The 19,406-nt window shown below is 31.7% G+C and overlaps 1 protein-coding gene across 1 annotated transcript in view; it reads right to left on the bottom strand.

The window, feature by feature from the left end:
- The window catches only part of LOC140040594 (uncharacterized), a 53,413-nt gene that overhangs the window by 10,028 nt on the left and 23,979 nt on the right, over positions 1-19,406 (bottom strand). The window contains exons 42-72 of the mRNA XM_072086650.1: positions 18,812-19,054; positions 18,145-18,390; positions 17,633-17,875; positions 17,249-17,491; positions 16,905-17,153; positions 16,358-16,615; positions 15,904-16,146; positions 15,507-15,749; positions 15,168-15,419; positions 14,518-14,775; positions 13,997-14,239; positions 13,155-13,394; positions 12,367-12,609; positions 9,330-9,575; positions 8,637-8,879; positions 8,244-8,486; positions 7,900-8,151; positions 7,282-7,539; positions 6,850-7,092; positions 6,454-6,696; positions 6,115-6,366; positions 5,457-5,714; positions 4,933-5,175; positions 4,271-4,510; positions 3,451-3,693; positions 2,762-3,007; positions 2,258-2,500; positions 1,867-2,109; positions 1,529-1,780; positions 642-899; positions 56-298 (exon numbers count right to left, since the gene is read on the bottom strand). Coding sequence (XP_071942751.1) covers positions 56-298; positions 642-899; positions 1,529-1,780; positions 1,867-2,109; positions 2,258-2,500; positions 2,762-3,007; positions 3,451-3,693; positions 4,271-4,510; positions 4,933-5,175; positions 5,457-5,714; positions 6,115-6,366; positions 6,454-6,696; positions 6,850-7,092; positions 7,282-7,539; positions 7,900-8,151; positions 8,244-8,486; positions 8,637-8,879; positions 9,330-9,575; positions 12,367-12,609; positions 13,155-13,394; positions 13,997-14,239; positions 14,518-14,775; positions 15,168-15,419; positions 15,507-15,749; positions 15,904-16,146; positions 16,358-16,615; positions 16,905-17,153; positions 17,249-17,491; positions 17,633-17,875; positions 18,145-18,390; positions 18,812-19,054 — 7,653 coding nt within the window. The remainder of the gene's footprint in view (positions 1-55; positions 299-641; positions 900-1,528; positions 1,781-1,866; positions 2,110-2,257; positions 2,501-2,761; positions 3,008-3,450; positions 3,694-4,270; positions 4,511-4,932; positions 5,176-5,456; positions 5,715-6,114; positions 6,367-6,453; positions 6,697-6,849; positions 7,093-7,281; positions 7,540-7,899; positions 8,152-8,243; positions 8,487-8,636; positions 8,880-9,329; positions 9,576-12,366; positions 12,610-13,154; positions 13,395-13,996; positions 14,240-14,517; positions 14,776-15,167; positions 15,420-15,506; positions 15,750-15,903; positions 16,147-16,357; positions 16,616-16,904; positions 17,154-17,248; positions 17,492-17,632; positions 17,876-18,144; positions 18,391-18,811; positions 19,055-19,406) is intronic.

Raw genomic sequence — 19,406 nt, 5'->3', positions numbered from 1 at the left:
ACATGCACTGTTAATTTTAAGTATATATGTTTGTTATACATTTAATATTACTTACCGATTACAGTAACATTAAATATACAGATGTCTTCGTTTCCATACGGATCAGTTGCTGTGTAAGTAACTTGAGTTGTTGTTGCTGCAAAGCCATCACCAGGTACATGTGTAGAGATTAAGGTAACATTGCCTGAATTATCTGTAGCTTTTGGAGTCATCCAAGTAGCATTAGTGAATGGTAACATACTTGTAGTATTCAAAATAATGTCCATTGGACAACCAGCCATATATGGAGCTTCTTCGTCTGTTCATTTAGAATAAAAGAAAAATGCAATTTGATAAAATACATTATTTTATCAAATCATTATATTTTATATTTGTGCTGAGAAAAATTTATTAAAATAAGTTATACTCAAGTTTAGCAATTCTCCAGATTTCTTTAACAATTGAAAACGCAAACAGTGTACATTTCTCAAAATAAATCATCACTATTATGGGATATCTAGATTTATTTCAGATTTGGTTTTGAGTTATAAATGCAATTCAACAATATTAACTTTTAGAAATATTGCAGACATTAATAGGCAGATAGAACATAGGATAATCAGAAGAAATAATAGTTGTAAACCAAATCATTTTGTATTCACCTCGCACAGTGACATAAAAGGTACAGCTAGCATTGTTTTCAAATGCATCAGTTGCTGTATATTCAATTGTTGTTGTTCCAATAGGAAAGTTTTCACCAGATGGATTATAATTTAAACCTAATCCTGTTAGGCTGAGATTATATAGAGATTCTGTGTTGTCTGTGTATTCAACATCCCATTGAATCCAAGCTGTTGGTTGTCCATTGTCTGTTGTCTTATTAACGTCACTGAGACATGTTATATTTGGATTCTCATTATCTATAAGAAAAACAGAATTATTTTAAACAATTTCTTGCTGACTGATACTCTATAAACAACAGAGTGGAGAGGAGATGCTAAATTAGATGGATTTATTAAACATAAAATATATTATAATTTTAGGAAATAAATATGCATGTAGATATGAAAAAATAATCTTGTTAATGAAAATGTATTATAGATAATCGATAATATGTATATAAAGAGGAAACTATGAAGAGAAAATATAAATACAAAAATCAATGTGATAATATGTAAACAAATGAACAAAACTAACATTGTTAATATAATAATATGTATAGTGTATTGAAATGAAAATGTTCATAGAAAAATATATGTAAAGAGAACATATGTATGGAAATAAAAGTGGGATGAACCCACATAAGATAAAAAAATAACAGAGGGACAAGTTAATAATATTAATGTAATAATATTTTTAAGATAAGATTTTTTAAAATATATAGAACAATAATTAAATACACCATGATAAATTGTTTTTACTGAACTTATAGATTAATATTGAAAACAATTATTTGTTGTCTTTGTATTTTGATTTAACATTGTAGACTTTAATTGTAAAAGAAACATATTTGTGTGCAAGACAATCTTCACAACCATGATAAACTCACCATCGACCGTTACGGTGAAAAAGCAAGATACGTCATTTCCTGAAGGATCCTGTGCCATACAGCTTACATTTTGTTGTATAATTGGCCAAATCGCCTTAAACTGGTCACCTGATTCACTTGTACAATTATATGTAACATTACCTGAATTATCAATAACTGACACATTCCAATAAACAGTTGAATAATATTGTGACTCATCTGTATATGTCATAATGTTGCCACTAGGACAATCAAATACAGGATTTTCATTATCTGCAAAAAAAAGTAAATACAAAATAAATACATACATATTTTTGTATTTTTTCATGTATTTTCTTCATCATATCAAGTGTACTTACCAATTACAGTGACATTGAACATGCAAGTTTGCACATTTTCTGATGCATCTGTTGATGTGTACATTACTAGAGTTGTTCCAATATCGAACAGTGTATTTGGTTCATAGTTAGAGGTTAATGTAGGTTTTAACCCACTGTTGTCTGTTGTTTCTGGTATTGGCCAAGTTACATTAGCTGTTGCTGAATTGAAGTAGGTGTACACAGTCACATTGGACACACAGTGCAAAGTAGGAGACTCGGCATCTGTTTAATAAATTAATAAAAGTACATTATCTAAAGTACATTTTGTTGTACAGTTTATCTTTCTCTTTATGAAAAGTATCTTTTTGAAAGAAAATACATTGAAATGTGTTATAGTACTTGTTTAAGACAAATTAAACGTTATTCTTACCAATTACAGTAACATTGAATGTACACATTGCTTCGTTTCCATACGGATCAGTTGCTGTGTAAGTGACTTCAGTGGTTGTTGCTGCAAAGCCATCACCTGGCTTATGTGTAGAGATTAAGGCAACATTGCCTGAATTATCTGAAGCATTTGGGGTCATCCAAGTAGCATTAGAATATGAAAGCATACTTGTAGTATTCAAAATAATGTCCATTGGACATCCAATTAGTACAGGATCTTCTTCATCTGAAAGAAAGGAAATGACATGTGAAAAGGTTAAGTTGAATTTTTATAATATTATGTTCTTAGGAAGATTATTACTTTACTATCAATCGTTTTATGTGAGGTTGCGCTGATGGTCCTGTAAACACGCACAAACATCTGATACAATGTGGTGGTTGTAATTAAAAACATGAAAACGGTTACAGGATCTTCAAATGGGATGTTCCGTTGGCTACAATATGCTTCATCCTTATTTACAAAAGATGTACACAGTAGCAGTATTACCTTTGACAATTATCACAAAAGTGCAGACACCAATGTTACCATCTTCATCTTCAGCTGTTATGTTAACAGAATGAGTTCCAACATAAAAACTATCACCAGGATAATTCACTTGAGTAACTGTTAACGTGCCAGAATTGTCCATAGGTTGGGGGTCATCCCATGACACGTTGGCATATGCAAGGCCTTCATCAGTCAATACTTCTATTGGGGAATTTGGACAGTTGGTAAACACAGGATTTTCCGTATCTATAGATTCAAAAGAAATCATTACGCGACAATTATTTACTCCTCAATGATGGTGATGATGATAGTGCAGATAAAACCATTAAAATGTTTAGAGGTTATTAAAAGCCATCTAGGTAAACACACCTTAAGCTGGATTGATCTCACTGTAAGAAAGCTTGATAATCGAAACTAAAATATTAGTCTGTGTGATCCAACCTACACATATACGGGACGATGATATATAAACAAAAGCAGATGGGGGAGTTACAATGAAAATCAAATTGCCTGTAAAATGTTATACCTTGCAATACATACAATAATGTATATAAATATATCAATGAAAAAACAAACCCATACACCTCATGTATACATATATACATTCAAAACATTATATTTCATAAATCAAGGTTTAGTTGGACATCTGCACGTTTTTGTATTACAGTTGTACATTATAAACCAAATACCTTGAACTGTTACTTCAAATACACAAGTTGTGTTTAGTCCGGCAGTATCAAATGTTGTGTATGTCACTGTAACTGTGCCAATTTCAAATGTATCGCCAGGTGTGTGAGTAGATGTTACATTGTATACACCGGCATTATCAGTAGCTGCTGGTTCTATCCATGTTACAGATCTATTGGCCATTCCAACAGGAACCAGGACAATTATATTAGGAGGACATCCAATGTATTCGGGAAGCTCAGTATCTGAAAAAGTGTGCTGGATATTAATATTCGAAAAATATAAACAAATATTATTAAGAGATAAGATTTAAGTTTGTAAGCGTTGCAGTAGAAAATTACGATTATTTAAAAAAAAGCTTTTCTCAAGTTCTGGTTGTGAAAATATCTAGCCCATAAAAAAAATAGATTCATGACAGGTGTTCTGTCTATCTAGTCTATTGACAAAACAGAACAATAACAAGTCTTATGTAGCTTATGTCTGTCCCAGAGTCAGAAGACCTCCATAACAAGTCGGGTTTCATTTAACCATAATGTTTGAAAAACGTTGATTTAACTGGTGACTGTATGGAGATCATATGTCCCAAATGTGCTATTTTTACCTGGTCACGTCAAATAACATTACAGCAATGTAGGGTTCACAGTTATCTGACTGTTTGGACATGTTGTAAAAATGTAGTATTGTCACATCCAATTATTAAAACAATTGGTATATCTCAGTCATGTTACCTTTTTTAGCTGGGGTTATGTTCGGCCACCTGAACATTTCTAAGTAGACATTACAATTTTAAATAATTTGATAACCTGACAAAATCATTGTTACCTGTTACTGTGACATTAAATGTACACTCTGCTTCATTGCCCTCAGAGTCTGTTGCAACATATTTTACCTCTGTTACTGTGATATTAAATGTATCAAATGGGACATAGTTGCTATCAAGTTCAATAACACCAACATTATCATATACTGTAATGTTCCAATTTACTACAGCATACGGCAGTCTGGGATCTGTGTTTACGTCTATATTACTGGGACATGGATCAAATATCGGTATCTCAACATCTGAGGGAGAAACAGACATCAATAGTCAGCTTGTATTCATTGTTTAAGGAATAAGGAAATAATGAGGTTTCATCAGATTTTTGAAAAATATCAAATAGATTCTGTTACGGTATTATTATTTTTGGTAGATTTGTAAATTAATAAATGAAATGTGTTCTTCTTCTATGACAACGTGGTCTATATATAGTTATTTATTCCTAAACCTCCAAAATTCATATTATTGAGCATACGGACAATTCTTTACTAGATCTTTAAAAGAATTGTTTTTTTAAGACCAATACAAATTAATGAGTTTAATTTGAGTAAAATGGCAGAAATGAAAAATTAAAATTTACGTTTCAGAATTATACATATTTATTAAGAATGTGACTAACTTTGTAGTTATACATAAGACAAACTATCGAAACGGTAATTAATCTTACCAAAGATTGTAACAATAAATGTACAATTAACAGAGTTTCCATATGGATCTTCAGCAAAATAATAAACTGTTGTGTTGCCTGGATAGAAGCGATCACCAGAAACGTAATTTGACATGTTCACATGAATGATGTCAGAGTTGTCTGTAATGTCTGGTTCAACCCAATTGGCAATACCGTATGCTTCACCAATTAAAGTCACGTTTACAATGCCATCTGGACAATTCAGCATTGGATTCTCAATATCTACATTATGATGTAATACTAATTAGGTTATTGAGTTAATTTTTAATTTCTATAATCAATAAACGTAAGATAATGTGTGGATAACAATTTACTATATTGAAATCAAAAGACAACATTGCATGTTCTAAAACGATTTTTGGCCAACTTTCGGTATTTATAGGTTTAGAAGTAGTCTTTGTTGGATTCCAATTTTGTATTCAGGAAGATTATGCAATAGAACTTGTGTAAAAATAAAAACAATATTTAAATAATAATTAAAAGCAATACTAGTGTATATTCACCTCGAATAAAGACAATAAATGTGCAGTTATCACTGTTTCCAAATACATCAGTTACTATATATTCAAGTGTTGTTGTTCCAATAAGGAAGTTTTCACCAGATTGATTATAACTTGAACCTGATCCTGTTAGGCTGAGATCATATAAATATTCTGTGTTGTCTGTGTATTCAACATCCCATTGAATCCAAGCTGTTGGTTTTCCATTGCCTGTTGTCACATTGAAGTCATTTGGACATTCTATACTTGGGTTCTCATTATCTACAAATTAAAAAACCCAATAATTTATATTACTTTAAAATGTTGAATATACATTTATTGAATGTTAAGTATGTATGTATTACTGAATTCGTTGGTACTCATTGTATGGTTTAATATTGACAATCTAATATTAAACCTATGAATTTTGGTCAATGTAAAATCCGACGGAATTGTATGTAAACATAATACGTTTGCATATAATCCATCTGGTTTTATAACATATTATGTTTATTACATTATTATGTTTATGCATTCAATTATTTATAATATTGATTTTTTGCATCATTAAAATCTGCTATTCTATACTTGATTTGAGATTTTACAAAATCATTTGTGTAAAAAAATCTTTAAAATGTAAAATAAATCAATAAATATGAATCAATAATCACAATATGCTCACCTGCAATTGTTATTGAGAAAAAGCAAGATGCGTCATTTCCAGATGGATCCTTTGCCATGCAGCTTACATTTTGTTGTATTATTGGCCAAACGGCATTAAACTGGTCACCTGATTCACTTGTACAATTATATGTAACGTTACCTGAATTATCAGTAACTGATACATTCCAATAAATAGTTGAGTATGTTTGGGACTCATCTGTATATGACATAATGTTGCCACTAGGACAATCAAATACAGGATTTTCATTATCTGTAATAAAATAAATGAAATGAAAAACCTATCGGCAAATGTTAGTAAATGCTCATGTATTTTCTTTATCATATCAATTATACTTACCAATTACAGTGACATTGAACATGCAAGTTTGCACATTATTTGATGCATCTGTTGATGTGTACATTGCTAGAGTTGTTCCAATATTAAACAGTGTATATGGTTCATAGTTAGAGGTTAATGTAGGTTCTAAACCACTGTTGTCTTTTGTTTCTGGTATTGGCCAGGATACATTAGCTGTTGCTGATTTTAAATCGGTGTACACAGTCACATTGGACACACAGTTCAAAGTAGGAGACTCGGCATCTGTTTAATAAATTGAAAAAATACATTATCTAAAGTACATTTTTAAATGCAGTTTATCTTTCTCTTTATGTAATACTATTTTTTAAAGAAACTTTGTAAAGACATTAACATGTTTATAGTAATTGTTTAATACAAATTAAATGTTAATCTTACCAATTACAGTAACATTGAATATACAGATGTCTTCGTTTCCATACGGATCAGTTGCTGTGTAAGTGACCTGAGTTGTTGTTGCTGCAAAGCCATCACCAGGGCTATGTGTAGAGATTAAGGAAACATTGCCTGAATTATCTGTAGCATTTGGAGTCATCCAAGTAGCATTAGTGAATGGTAACATACTTGTAGTATTCAAAACAATGTTCACTGAACAGCTCGATATCACAGGGTCTTCTTCATCTGTTTAAAAAGCAAATTAATAATTCAACAATTAATAAGTAATTGCATAATGTTAAGAAATTAAAACTGCAAGTAAGAAGGTATGATGTTCGTGGGTTATTATTATTATTGGACAAGATATTTATTTTCATTCCATTCAAACATAAACTTTTTTACTGAAAATCATTAAAACCATCTAAAAAAATTCACCTCGTACAGTGACATAAAATGTACAGTTATCACTGTTTCCAAATACATCAGTTACTGTATATTCAAGTGTTGTTGTTCCAATGGGGAAGTGTTCACCAGATTGATTATAATTTAAACCAGATCCTGTTAGGCTGAGATTATATAGAGATTTTGTGTTGTCTGTGTATTCAACATCCCATTGAATCCAAGCTGTTGCTTGTCCATTGTCTGTTGTCACATTGAAGTTACTGGGACATGTTATATTTGGATTTTCATTATCTATAAGAAAAAAATTACAACTCTTTAATATTTAACTGTTGAATGTTTAAACCAACCAATGTATTATCCAACTGTTTGATATTAATTTCAATGGTTTAATAAGAGTAAGTTTTACAAGATTATTGTTTGCCTACTAAGAGTCAAATCTATGGAATGGTAGTAGCCTACGTCAAATACAATAATAACTTACTGTGTAACAGGATCATGTAGGATTGTGTAGTTGCAATAATAAAACAACCAACTAATGAGAATCAGTAATTTTGTTGTAGTAGTGTGTTTGTGTACTGTAGAAATAAGATTCAAAATAAAAAAAACATTTTGTACACAAAAATCAATATAATACAATTTTTATAAACTCACCATCAACAGTAACAGAGAAAAAGCAAGATGCGTCATTTCCAGATGGATCCTGTGCCATGCAGCTTACATTTTGTTGTATTGTTGGCCAAATAGCATCAAACTGGTCACCTGATTCACTTGTACAATTATATGTAACATTACCTGAATTATCAGTAACTGACACATTCCAGTAAACAGTTGAGTATGATTGGGACTCATCTGTATATGCCATAATGTTGCCATTGGGGCAATCAAATACCGGATCTTCATTATCTTTAATAGATTAAAGAAATACCAAATAAGCCAGTTTAAAATGTTTTATATACATTTTAGTTGTAATATTTATACCCATTAATCGTACTTACCAATTACAGTTACATTGAACATGCACGTTTGTACATTATTTGATACATCTGTTGATGTGTACATTACTAGAGTTGTTCCAATATTAAACAGTGTATAGGGTTCATAGTTAGAGGTTAATGTAGCTTCTAAACCACTGTTGTCTGTTGTTTCTGGTATTGGCCAGGATACATTAGCTGTTGCTGAATTTAAATCGGTGTACACAGTCACATTGGACACACAGTTCAAAGTAGGAGACTCGGCATCTGGTTAATAAAGTGAAAAAGTACATTATCTCAAGTACATTTTGTAATACAGTTTATCTTTCTCTTTATAAAAAGTACTCTATTAAAAAAAAAAATTAAACTGAAATGTTTTATAGTAATTGTTTAATAAAAATTAAATGCTATTCTTACCAATTACAGTAACATTGAATGTACACATGTCTTCGTTTCCATACGGATCAGTTGCTGTGTAAGTAACTTCAGTTGTTGTTGCGGCAAAGCCATCACCAGGCTTATGTGTAGAAACTAAGGTAACATTGCCTGAATTATCTGAAGCATTTGGACTCATCCAAGTAGCATTACCATATGAAAGCATACTTTTGGTATTCAAAATAATGTTCATTGGGCAGCCAGTTAGTACAGGATCTTCTTCATCTGAAAGAAAGGAAATGACACGTGAGAAGGTTAAGTTGGTCACCTTTTTTTATAATATTATTTTCTTAGGAAGATGTTACTTTACTCTCAGTCATTTGATGTGAGGTTGCGCTGATGGTCCTGTCTCTATAAACCCACAAACATCTGGTATTTACTGTGATGGTGTTAATTGCAAACATTAGTACGGTTCAATTTATTCAAAGTAAATTATGTAGACTACAGTTATAGTTTTTATAATATTATTTTCAAAGGAAGATGTTACTTTACTCTCAGTCATTTGATGTGAGGTTGAGCTGATGGTCCTGTATCTATAAACCCACACACATCTGGTATTTACTGCGATGGTGTTAATTGCAAACATTAGTACGTTTCAATTTATTCAAAGTAAATTATGTAGACTACAGTGCTTCACCCCTTATTTACGCAACATGTACACAGAATCAGTATTACCTTTGACAGTTATCACAAAAGTGCAGATACCAATGTTACCATCTTCATCTTCAGCTGTTATGTTAACAGAATGAGTTCCAACATAAAAACTATCACTAGGATAATTCCCTTGAGTAACTGTTAACATGCCAGAATTGTCCATAGGTTGAGGGTCATCCCATGACACGTTGGCATATGCAAAGCCTTCATCAGTGACTACTTCTATTGGAGACATTGGGCAGTTGAGAAACACAGGATCTTCCGTATCTATAGATTCAAAAGAAATCATTACGTGACAATTATTTAGTCCTCAATGATGGTTATGATGATAGTGCAGATAAACACCATTACAATGATGGTGATGATGATAGTGCAGATAAAAACCATTACAATGATGATGATGATGATAGTGCAGATAAAACCATTACAATGATGGTGATGATAGTGCAGATAAAACCATTACAATGATGGTGATGATAGTGCAGATAAAAACCATTACAATGATGATGATGATAGTGCAGATAAAACCATTACAATGATGGTGATGATGATAGTGCAGATAAAACCATTACAATGATGGTGATGATAGTGCAGATAAAAACCATTACAATGATGGTGATGATAGTGCAGATAAAACCATTACAATGATGGTGATGATGATAGTGCAGATAAAACCATTACAATGATGGTGATGATAGTGCAGATAAAAACCATTACAATGATGGTGATGATAGTGCAGATAAAACCATTACAATGATGGTGATGATAGTGCAGATAAAAACCATTACAATGATGATGATGATAGTGCAGATAAAACCATTACAATGATGGTGATGATAGTGCAGATAAAAATCATTACAATGATGATGATGATAGTGCAGATAAAACCATTACAATGATGGTGATGATGATAGTGCAGATAAAACCATTACAATGATGGTGATGATAGTGCAGATAAAACCATTACAATGATAGTGATGATGATAGTGCAGATAAAAACCATTACAATGATGATGATGATAGTGCAGATAAAACCATTACAATGATGGTGATGATGATAGTGCAGATAAAACCATTACAATGATGGTGATGATAGTGCAGATAAAAACCATTAAAATGATGATGATGATAGTGCAGATAAAACCATTACAATGATGGTGATGATGATAGTGCAGATAAAACCATTACAATGATGGTGATGATGATAGTGCAGATAAAAACCATTACAATGATGGTGATGATAGTGCAGATAAAACCATTACAATGATGATGATGATAGTGCAGATAAAACCATTACAATGATGGTGATGATAGTGCAGGAAAAAACCATTACAATGATGGTGATGATAGTGCAGATAAAACCATTACAATGATGGTGATGATGATAGTGCAGATAAAAACCATTACAATGATGGTGATGATGATAGTGCAGATAAAAACCATTACAATGATGGTGATGATGATAGTGCAGAAAAAAACCATTACAATGATGGTGATGATAGTGCAGAAAAAACCATTACAATGATGGTGATGATGATAGTGCAGATAAAAACCATTACAATGATGGTGATGATGATAGTGCAGATAAAAACCATTACAATGATGATGATGATAGTGCAGAAAAAAACCATTACAATGATGGTGATGATGATAGTGCAGATAAAACCATTACAATGATGGTGATGATAGTGCAGTAAAAAACCATTACAATGATGATGATGATAGTGCAGATAAAAACCATTACAATGATGATGATGATGATGATAGTGCAGATAAAACCATTACAATGATGGTGATGATAGTGCAGATAAAACCATTACAATGATGGTGATGATAGTGCAGAAAAAAACCATTACAATGATGGTGATGATGATAGTGCAGATAAAACCATTACAATGATGATGATGATAGTGCAGATAAAACCATTACAATGATGGTGATGATAGTGCAGAAAAAAACCATTACAATGATGGTGATGATGATAGTGCAGATAAAAACCAATACAATGATGGTGATGATAGTGCAGATAAAAACCATTACAATGATGATGATGATAGTGCAGAGAAAAACCATTACAATAATGATGATGATAGTGCAGAAAAAAACCATTACAATGATGGTGATGATGATAGTGCAGATAAAACCATTACAATGATGGTGATGATAGTGCAGAAAAAAACCATTACAATAATGGTGATGATGATAGTGCAGATAAAAACCATTACAATGATGGTGATGATAGTGCAGAAAAAAACCAATACAATGATGGTGATGATGATAGTGCAGATGAAACCATTATAATGATGGTGATGATGATAGTGCAGATAAAACCATTACAATGATGGTGATGATGATAGTGCAGATAAAAACCATTACAATGATGGTGATGATGATAGTGCAGATAAAACCATTACAATGATGGTGATGATGATAGTGCAGATAAAAACCATTACAATGATGGTGATGATGATAGTGCAGATAAAAACCATTACAATGATGGTGATGATGATAGTGCAGATAAAACCATTACAATGATGGTGATGATGATAGTGCAGATAAAAACCATTACAATGATGGTGATGATAGTACAGATAAAACCATTACAATGATGGTGATGATAGTGCAGATAAAACCATTACAATGATGGTAATGATAGTGCAGAAAAAAACCATTACAATGATGGTGATGATGATAGTGCAGAAAAAAACCATTACAATGTTTAGAGGTTATCAAAAGCCGTCTAGGTAAACACAACTTAAGCTAGATTGATCTCACTTTAAAAAAGCTTGATAAATAATAATATAGGGCTGTGTGATCCAACCTACACATAGGGTATTATGATATATAAACAATAGCTGGTAGGAAAGTTACAATGAAAATCAAATTGCCTGTAAAATGTTATACCTTGCAATACATACAATAATGAATATAAATATATCAATGAAAAAACAAACCCATACACCTCATGTATACATATATACATTATATTTCAGAAATCAAGGTTTAGTTGAACATGTCTGCACGTTTTACACAGTTGTATATTTTATAAATCAAATACCTTGAACTGTTACTTCAAATACACACGTTGTGTTTAGTCCGGCAGTATCAAATGTTGTGTATGTCACTGTAACTGTGCCAATTTCAAATGTATCACCAGGTCTGTGAGTAGATGTTGCATTGTATACTCCGGCATTATCAGTAGCTGCTGGTTCTATCCATGTTACAGATCTATTGGCCATTCCAACAGGAACCATGACAATTATATTAGTAAGACATCCAATGTATACAGGAGGCTCAGTATCTGAAAAAGTGTGCTGGATATTAATATGCGACAAATAATTATAAACAAATATTATTAAGAGATAAGATTTAAGTTTGTAAGCGTTGCAGTAGAAGATTACGATTATTAAAAAAAGCTTTTCTCAAGTTCAGGTTGAAAGAAGTTGTGAAAATATCTAGCCCATGGACAAAACAGAATTATGAGAGGTGTTCTCTCTATCTAGTCTATTGACAAAACAGAGCAAAGTCTTGTGTAGCCTATGTCTGACCCAGAGTCAGAAAAAACCAACATAACATATCGGGTTTCATTTAACCATAATGTTTGAGAAACGTTGATTTCACTGGTGTCTTTATGGAGATCATATGTCCAAAATGTGTTATTTTTAACTGGTCATGTCCAATAAAATTACAGCATGTTGGGTTTACAGGTATCTGACTGTTTGGACATTGGTATATCTCAATGATTTTACTTTTTTAGCTAGTTGTGGTTATATACGACCACCTGAACATTTGTAAGTAGACATTACAATTTTAAATAATTTGATAACCTGACCAAATTATTGTTACCTGTTACTGTGACATTAAATGTACACTCTGCTTCATTGCCCTCAGAGTCTGTTGCAACATATTTTACCTCTGTTACTGTGATATTAAATTTATCAAATGGGGCATAGTTGCTATCAAGTTCAATAACACCAACGTTATCATATACTGAAATATTCCAATTTACTTCTGCATACGGCAGTCTGGAATCTGTGTTTACCTCTATATTACTGGGACATGGATCAAATATCGGTATCTCAGCATCTGAGGGAGAAATAGATATCAATAGTCAGCTTTTATTCATTTTTAAGAAAAAAGGAAATAATGAGGTTTCATCAGATTTTTGAAAAATATCAAAAAGATAAAAAAAAATTAAATTCTATTACGGTATTATTCTTTTTGGTAGATTTGAATGATGAAATTTGTTCTTTATTTTATTTTTTTATTTTATTCAAACTCATTCAACAGCGGGAAAACCCGCCCCTTACAGAATGGAATAAACTATACCATATAAAAACATATATAAATCTTAGAATATAACAATACAAAATTATACAATTTTACTAATTTCTTCTTCTATGACAACGTGGCCTATATTATATAGTTATTTATTCCTAAACCTCCAAAATTCATATCATTGAGCATAATGACATTTCTTTACTAGATCTGTAAAAGAATTAATTTTCTGCGCAGCCAAAGCCATTTTAAAACCAATACAAATTAATTAGTTTAATTTGAACAAAATGGCAGAAAGACTTTTAGGAAAAATTATAATTTACATTTCAGAATTATACATATTTATTAAACATCTGACTTACTTTGTAGTTATACATAAGACAAACTATCGAAACGGTAATTAATCTTACCAAATATTGTAACAATAAATGTACAATTAACCGAGTTTCCATATGGATCCTCAGCAAAATAATAAACTGTTGTGTTGCCTGGGTAAAAGCGATCACCAGAAAAGTAATTTGACATGTTCACATGAAGGAAGCCAGAGTTGTCTGTAATGTCTGGTTCAACCCAATTGGCAATACCGTATGCTTCACCAATTAAAGTCACGTTTACAATGCCATCTGGACAATTCAGCATTGGCTTCTCAATATCTACATGATGATGTAATAAACATTAGGTTAGTGAGTTAATTTTGAATTTCTATACTCAACAAACGTAAGAAAATGTGTGGATAACAAGTTACTATATTGAATTCAAAAGACAACATTGCATGTTCTAAAACGATTTTTTGCTAACTTTCGGTATTTATAGGTTTAGAAGTAGTCTTTGTTGGATTCCTATTTCGTACTGAGGGCGATTATGCAAAAGAGCTTGGTGTGTAAAACATTATTTAAAATAATAATTAAAAGCAATACTAGTGTATATTCACCTCGTATAAAGACAATAAATGTGCAGTTATCACTGTTTCCAAATACATCAGTTACTGTATATTCAAGTGCTGTTGTTCCAATAAGGAAGTTTTCACCAGATTGATTATAACTTGAACCTGATCCTGTTAAGCTGAGATCATATAGAGATTGTGTGTTGTCTGTGTATTCAACATCCCATTGAATCCAAGCTGTTGGTTGTCCATTGTCTGTTGTCACATTGAAGTCACTTGGACATTCTATACTTGGGTTCTCATTATCTACAAATTAAAATCCCAATAATTCCTGGTACTTTAAAATGTTGAATATACATTTATTGAATGTTAAGTATGTATGTCTTCGTTGGTACTCATTGTATGGTTTAATATTGACAATCTAATATTAAACCTATGAATTTTTGTCAGTGTAAAATCCGACGGAATTGTATGTAAACATAATATGTTTGCATTTAATCCATCTGGTTTTATAACATATTATGTTTATTACATTATTATGTTTATGCATTCAATTATTTATAACATTGATTTTTTTGCATCATTAAAATCTGCTATTCTATACTTTATTTGAGATTTTACAAAATCATTTGTGTAAAAAAATCTTTAAAATGTAAAATAAATCAATAAATATGAATAAATAATCACAATATGCTCACCCTCAATTGTTATTGAGAAAAAGCAAGATTCGTCATTTCCCGATGGATCCTGTGCCATGCAGCTTACATTTTGTTGTATTATTGGCCAAACAGCATTAAACTGATCACCTGATTCACTCGTACAATCATATGTAACGTTACCTGAATTATCAGTAACTGACACATTCCAATAAACAGTTGAGTATGATTGGGACTCATCTGTATATGCCATAATATTGCCACTAGGGCAATCAAATACAGGATCTTCATTATCTGCAATAAAATAAATAAAATGAAAAACCTATCTGCAAATTTTAGCAAATGTTCATGTATTTTCTTTATCATATCAATTATACTTACCAATTACAGTGACATTGAATATGCAAGTTTGCACATTATTTGATGCATCTGTTGATGTGTACATTACTAGAATTGTTCCAATATTAAACAGTGTATATGGTTCATAGTTAGAGGTTAATGTAGGTTCTAAACCACTGTTGTCTGTTGTTTCTGGTATTGGCCAGGACACATTAGCTGTTGCTGAATTTAAATCGGTGTACACAGTCACATTGGACACGCAGTTCAAAGTAGGAGACTCGGCATCTGTTTAATAAATCGAAAAAATACATTATCTAAAGTACATTTTAAAATGCAGTTTATCTTTCTCTTTAAGTAATACTATTTTTTAAAGAAACTTTGTAAATACATTAACATGTTTTATAGTAATTGTTTAATACAAATTAAATGTTAATCTTACCAATTACAGTAACATTGAATATACAGATGTCTTCGTTTCCATACGGATCAGTTGCTGTGTAAGTGACTTCAGTTGTTGTTGCTGCAAAGCCATCACCAGGCTTATGTGTAGAGATTAATGTAACATTGCCTGAATTATCTGAAGCATTTGGAGTCATCCAAGTAGCATTAGTGAATGGTAACTTACGTGTAGTATTCAAAGCAATGTTCATTGAACAGCTCGATATCACAGGGTCTTCTTCATCTGTTTAAAAAGAAAGGGAATTAATAATTCAAAAATGAATAAGTAATCGCACAATGTTAAGCAATTACAATTTTAAGTTAGAAGGTATGAGGTTCGTGGGTTGTTTGCAGTCTTAGGCAATATATTTATTTATAACCAATTTCATGCAAACATTAACTGTTTTACTGAAAATCGTTAAAATTATCCAAAAATATTTACAACTAATATTCACCTCGTACAGTGACATAAAATGTACAGTTATCACTGTTTCCAAATGCATCAGTTACTGTATATTCAAGTGTTGTTGTTCCAATGGGGAAGTGTTCACCAGACTGATTATAACTTGAGCCTGGTCCTGTTAGGCTGACATCATATAAAGATTCTGTGTTTTCTGTGTATTCAACATCCCATTGAATCCAAGCTGTTGGTTGTCCATTATCTGTTGTCTTGTTGAAGTCACTGGGACATGTTATATTTGGATTCTCATTATCTATAAGAAAAACAGAATTTGTGACAACACAAATTGTTCAAAAATCTATTTATTGCTGACTGATACTTACTCTATAAATAACAGAGTGACAAGTTAATAATGTAAATGTAATAACATTTTTAAGATTTTGTAAAATCTATAGAACAATAATTAAATACACCATGATATCATAGGTAAATATTGAAAAAAATTATTTGTTGTCTTTGTATTTGATTTAACATTGTAGACTTTAATTTTAAAAGAAACATGTTTGTGTGCAAGACAATCTTCACAATCATGATAAACTCACCATCGACCGTTACGGTGAAAAAGCAAGATGCGTCATTTCCAGAAGGATCCTGTGCCATACAGCTTACATTTTGTTGTATAATTGGCCAAAAAGCATCAAACTGGTCACCAGACTCACTTGTACAATTATATGTAACATTACCTGAATTATCAGTAACTGACACATTCCAATACACAGTTGAAAAATATTGTGACTCATCTGTATATGCCATAATGTTGTCAAGACAATAAAATACTGGATCTTCATTATCTACAATAAAATAATAAATACGACAAAGGAACTTTTAACTTTCTATATATTTTAGTATTTATGTTAATGTATTTTGTCATATAAAGTTAACTTACCAATTACAGTTACATTGAACATGCACGTTTGCACATTATTTGATGCATCTGTTGATGTGTACATTACTAGAGTTATTCCAATATTAAACAGTGTATTTGGTTCGTAGTTAGAGGTTAATGTAGCTTCTAAACCACTGTTGTCTGTTGTTTCTGGTACTAGCCACGATACATTAGCTGTTGCTGAATTAAAATCAGTGTACACAGTCACATTGGACACACAGTTCAAAGTAGGAGACTCGGCATCTGTTTAATAAATTGGAAAAGTACATTATCTAAAGTACATTCTGTTATACAGTTTATCTTTCTCTTTATAAAAAGTACTCTTTAAAAAAAATTAATTGAAATATTTTATAGTAATTGTTAAAAATTAAACGTTATTCTTACCAATTACAGTAACATTGAATGTACAAATTGCTTCGTTTCCATACGGATCACTTGCTGTGTAAGTGACTTCAGTGGTTGTTGCTGCAAAGCCATCACCTGGGTTATGTGTAGAAACTAAGGTTACATTGCCTGAATTATCTGAAGCATTTGGAGTCATCCAAGTAGCATTAGCATATGAAAGCATACTTGTAGTATTTAAAATAATGTCCATTGGACATCCAGTTAGTACAGGTTCTTCTTCATCTGAAAGAAAGGAAATGACATGTGAGAAGGTTAAAGTTATGAATTTTTTTAGAATATTATTTTCTTAGGAAGATGTTACTTTACTCTCAGTCATTTGATGTGAGGTTGCGCTGATGGTCCTGTCTTCATAAACCCACACACATCTGGTATTTACTGTGTGAGGGTGTTAATTGCAAACATTAGTATGGTTCAATTTATTCAAGGTAAATTATGTAGACTACAGTGCTTCATCCCTTATTTACGCAACATGTACACAGTAGCCGTATTACCTTTGACAGTTATCACAAAAGTGCAGATACCAATGTTACCATCTTCATCTTCAGCTGTTATGTTAACAGAATGAGTTCCAACATAAAAACTATCACCAGGATAATTCACTTGAGTAACTGTAAACATGCCAGAATTGTCCATAGGTTGGGGGTCATCCCATGACACGTTCGCATATGCAAAGCCCTCATCAGTGACTACTTCTATTGGAGAATTTGGACAGTTGGTAAACACTGGATCTTCCGTATCTATAGATTCAAAAGAAATCATTACGTGACAATTATTTACTCCTCACTGATGGTGATGATGATAGTGCAGATAAAGAGGTTATGAAAAGCCCTCTAGGTAAACACACCTTAAGCTGGATTGATCTAACTGTAAAAAAGCTCTATAATCGGAAATATTAGGCTGTGTGATCTAACCTACACATATACGTTATCATGGTATATAAACAATAGGCAGATGGGGGAGTTACAATGAAAATCAAATTGCCTGTAAAATGTTATACCTTGCAATACATACAATAATGAATATAAATATATCAATGAAAAAACAAACCCATACAGCTCATGTATACATATATACATTCAAAACATTATATTTCAGAAATCAAGGTTTAGTTGAACGTCTGCACGTTTTACACAGTTGTACATTTTATAAACCAAATACCTTGAACTGTTACTTCAAATACACAAGTTGTGTTTAGTCCGGCAGTATCAAATGTTGTGTATGTCACTGTAACTGTGCCAATTTCAAATGTATCACCAGGTCTGTGAGTAGATGTTACATTGTATACTCCGGCATTATCAGTAGCTGCTGGTTCTATCCATGTTACAGATCTATTGGCTATTCCAACAGGAACCATGACAATTATATTAGAAGGACATCCAATGTATTCAGGAGGCTCGGTATCTGAAAAAGTGTGCTGGATATTAATTTTCGACAAATATAAACAAATATTATTAAGAGATAAGATTTAAGTTTTAAGCGTTGCAGTAGAACATTACAATTATTTTAAAAATAGTTTTTGATTTAAAGAAGTTGTGAAAATATCTAGCCCATGGACAAAACAGAATCATGAGAGGTGTTCTGTATATCTAGTCTATTGACAAAACAGAGCAATGACAAGTCTTGTGTAGCCTATGTCTGACCCAGAGTCAGAAAAACTAACATAATATGTCAGGTTTCATTTAACCATAATGTTTGAGAAACGTTGATTTCACTGGTGACTTTATGGAGATCATATGTCCAATGTCATATGTTA

This window comes from Antedon mediterranea, chromosome 1 (genome assembly GCF_964355755.1).
Source record: "Antedon mediterranea chromosome 1, ecAntMedi1.1, whole genome shotgun sequence".
In the NCBI taxonomy this organism is placed as follows: domain Eukaryota; kingdom Metazoa; phylum Echinodermata; class Crinoidea; order Comatulida; family Antedonidae; genus Antedon; species Antedon mediterranea.
The sequence above is the reverse complement of the archived record's forward strand: the minus strand, read 5'-3'. Positions and strand labels throughout refer to the sequence as shown.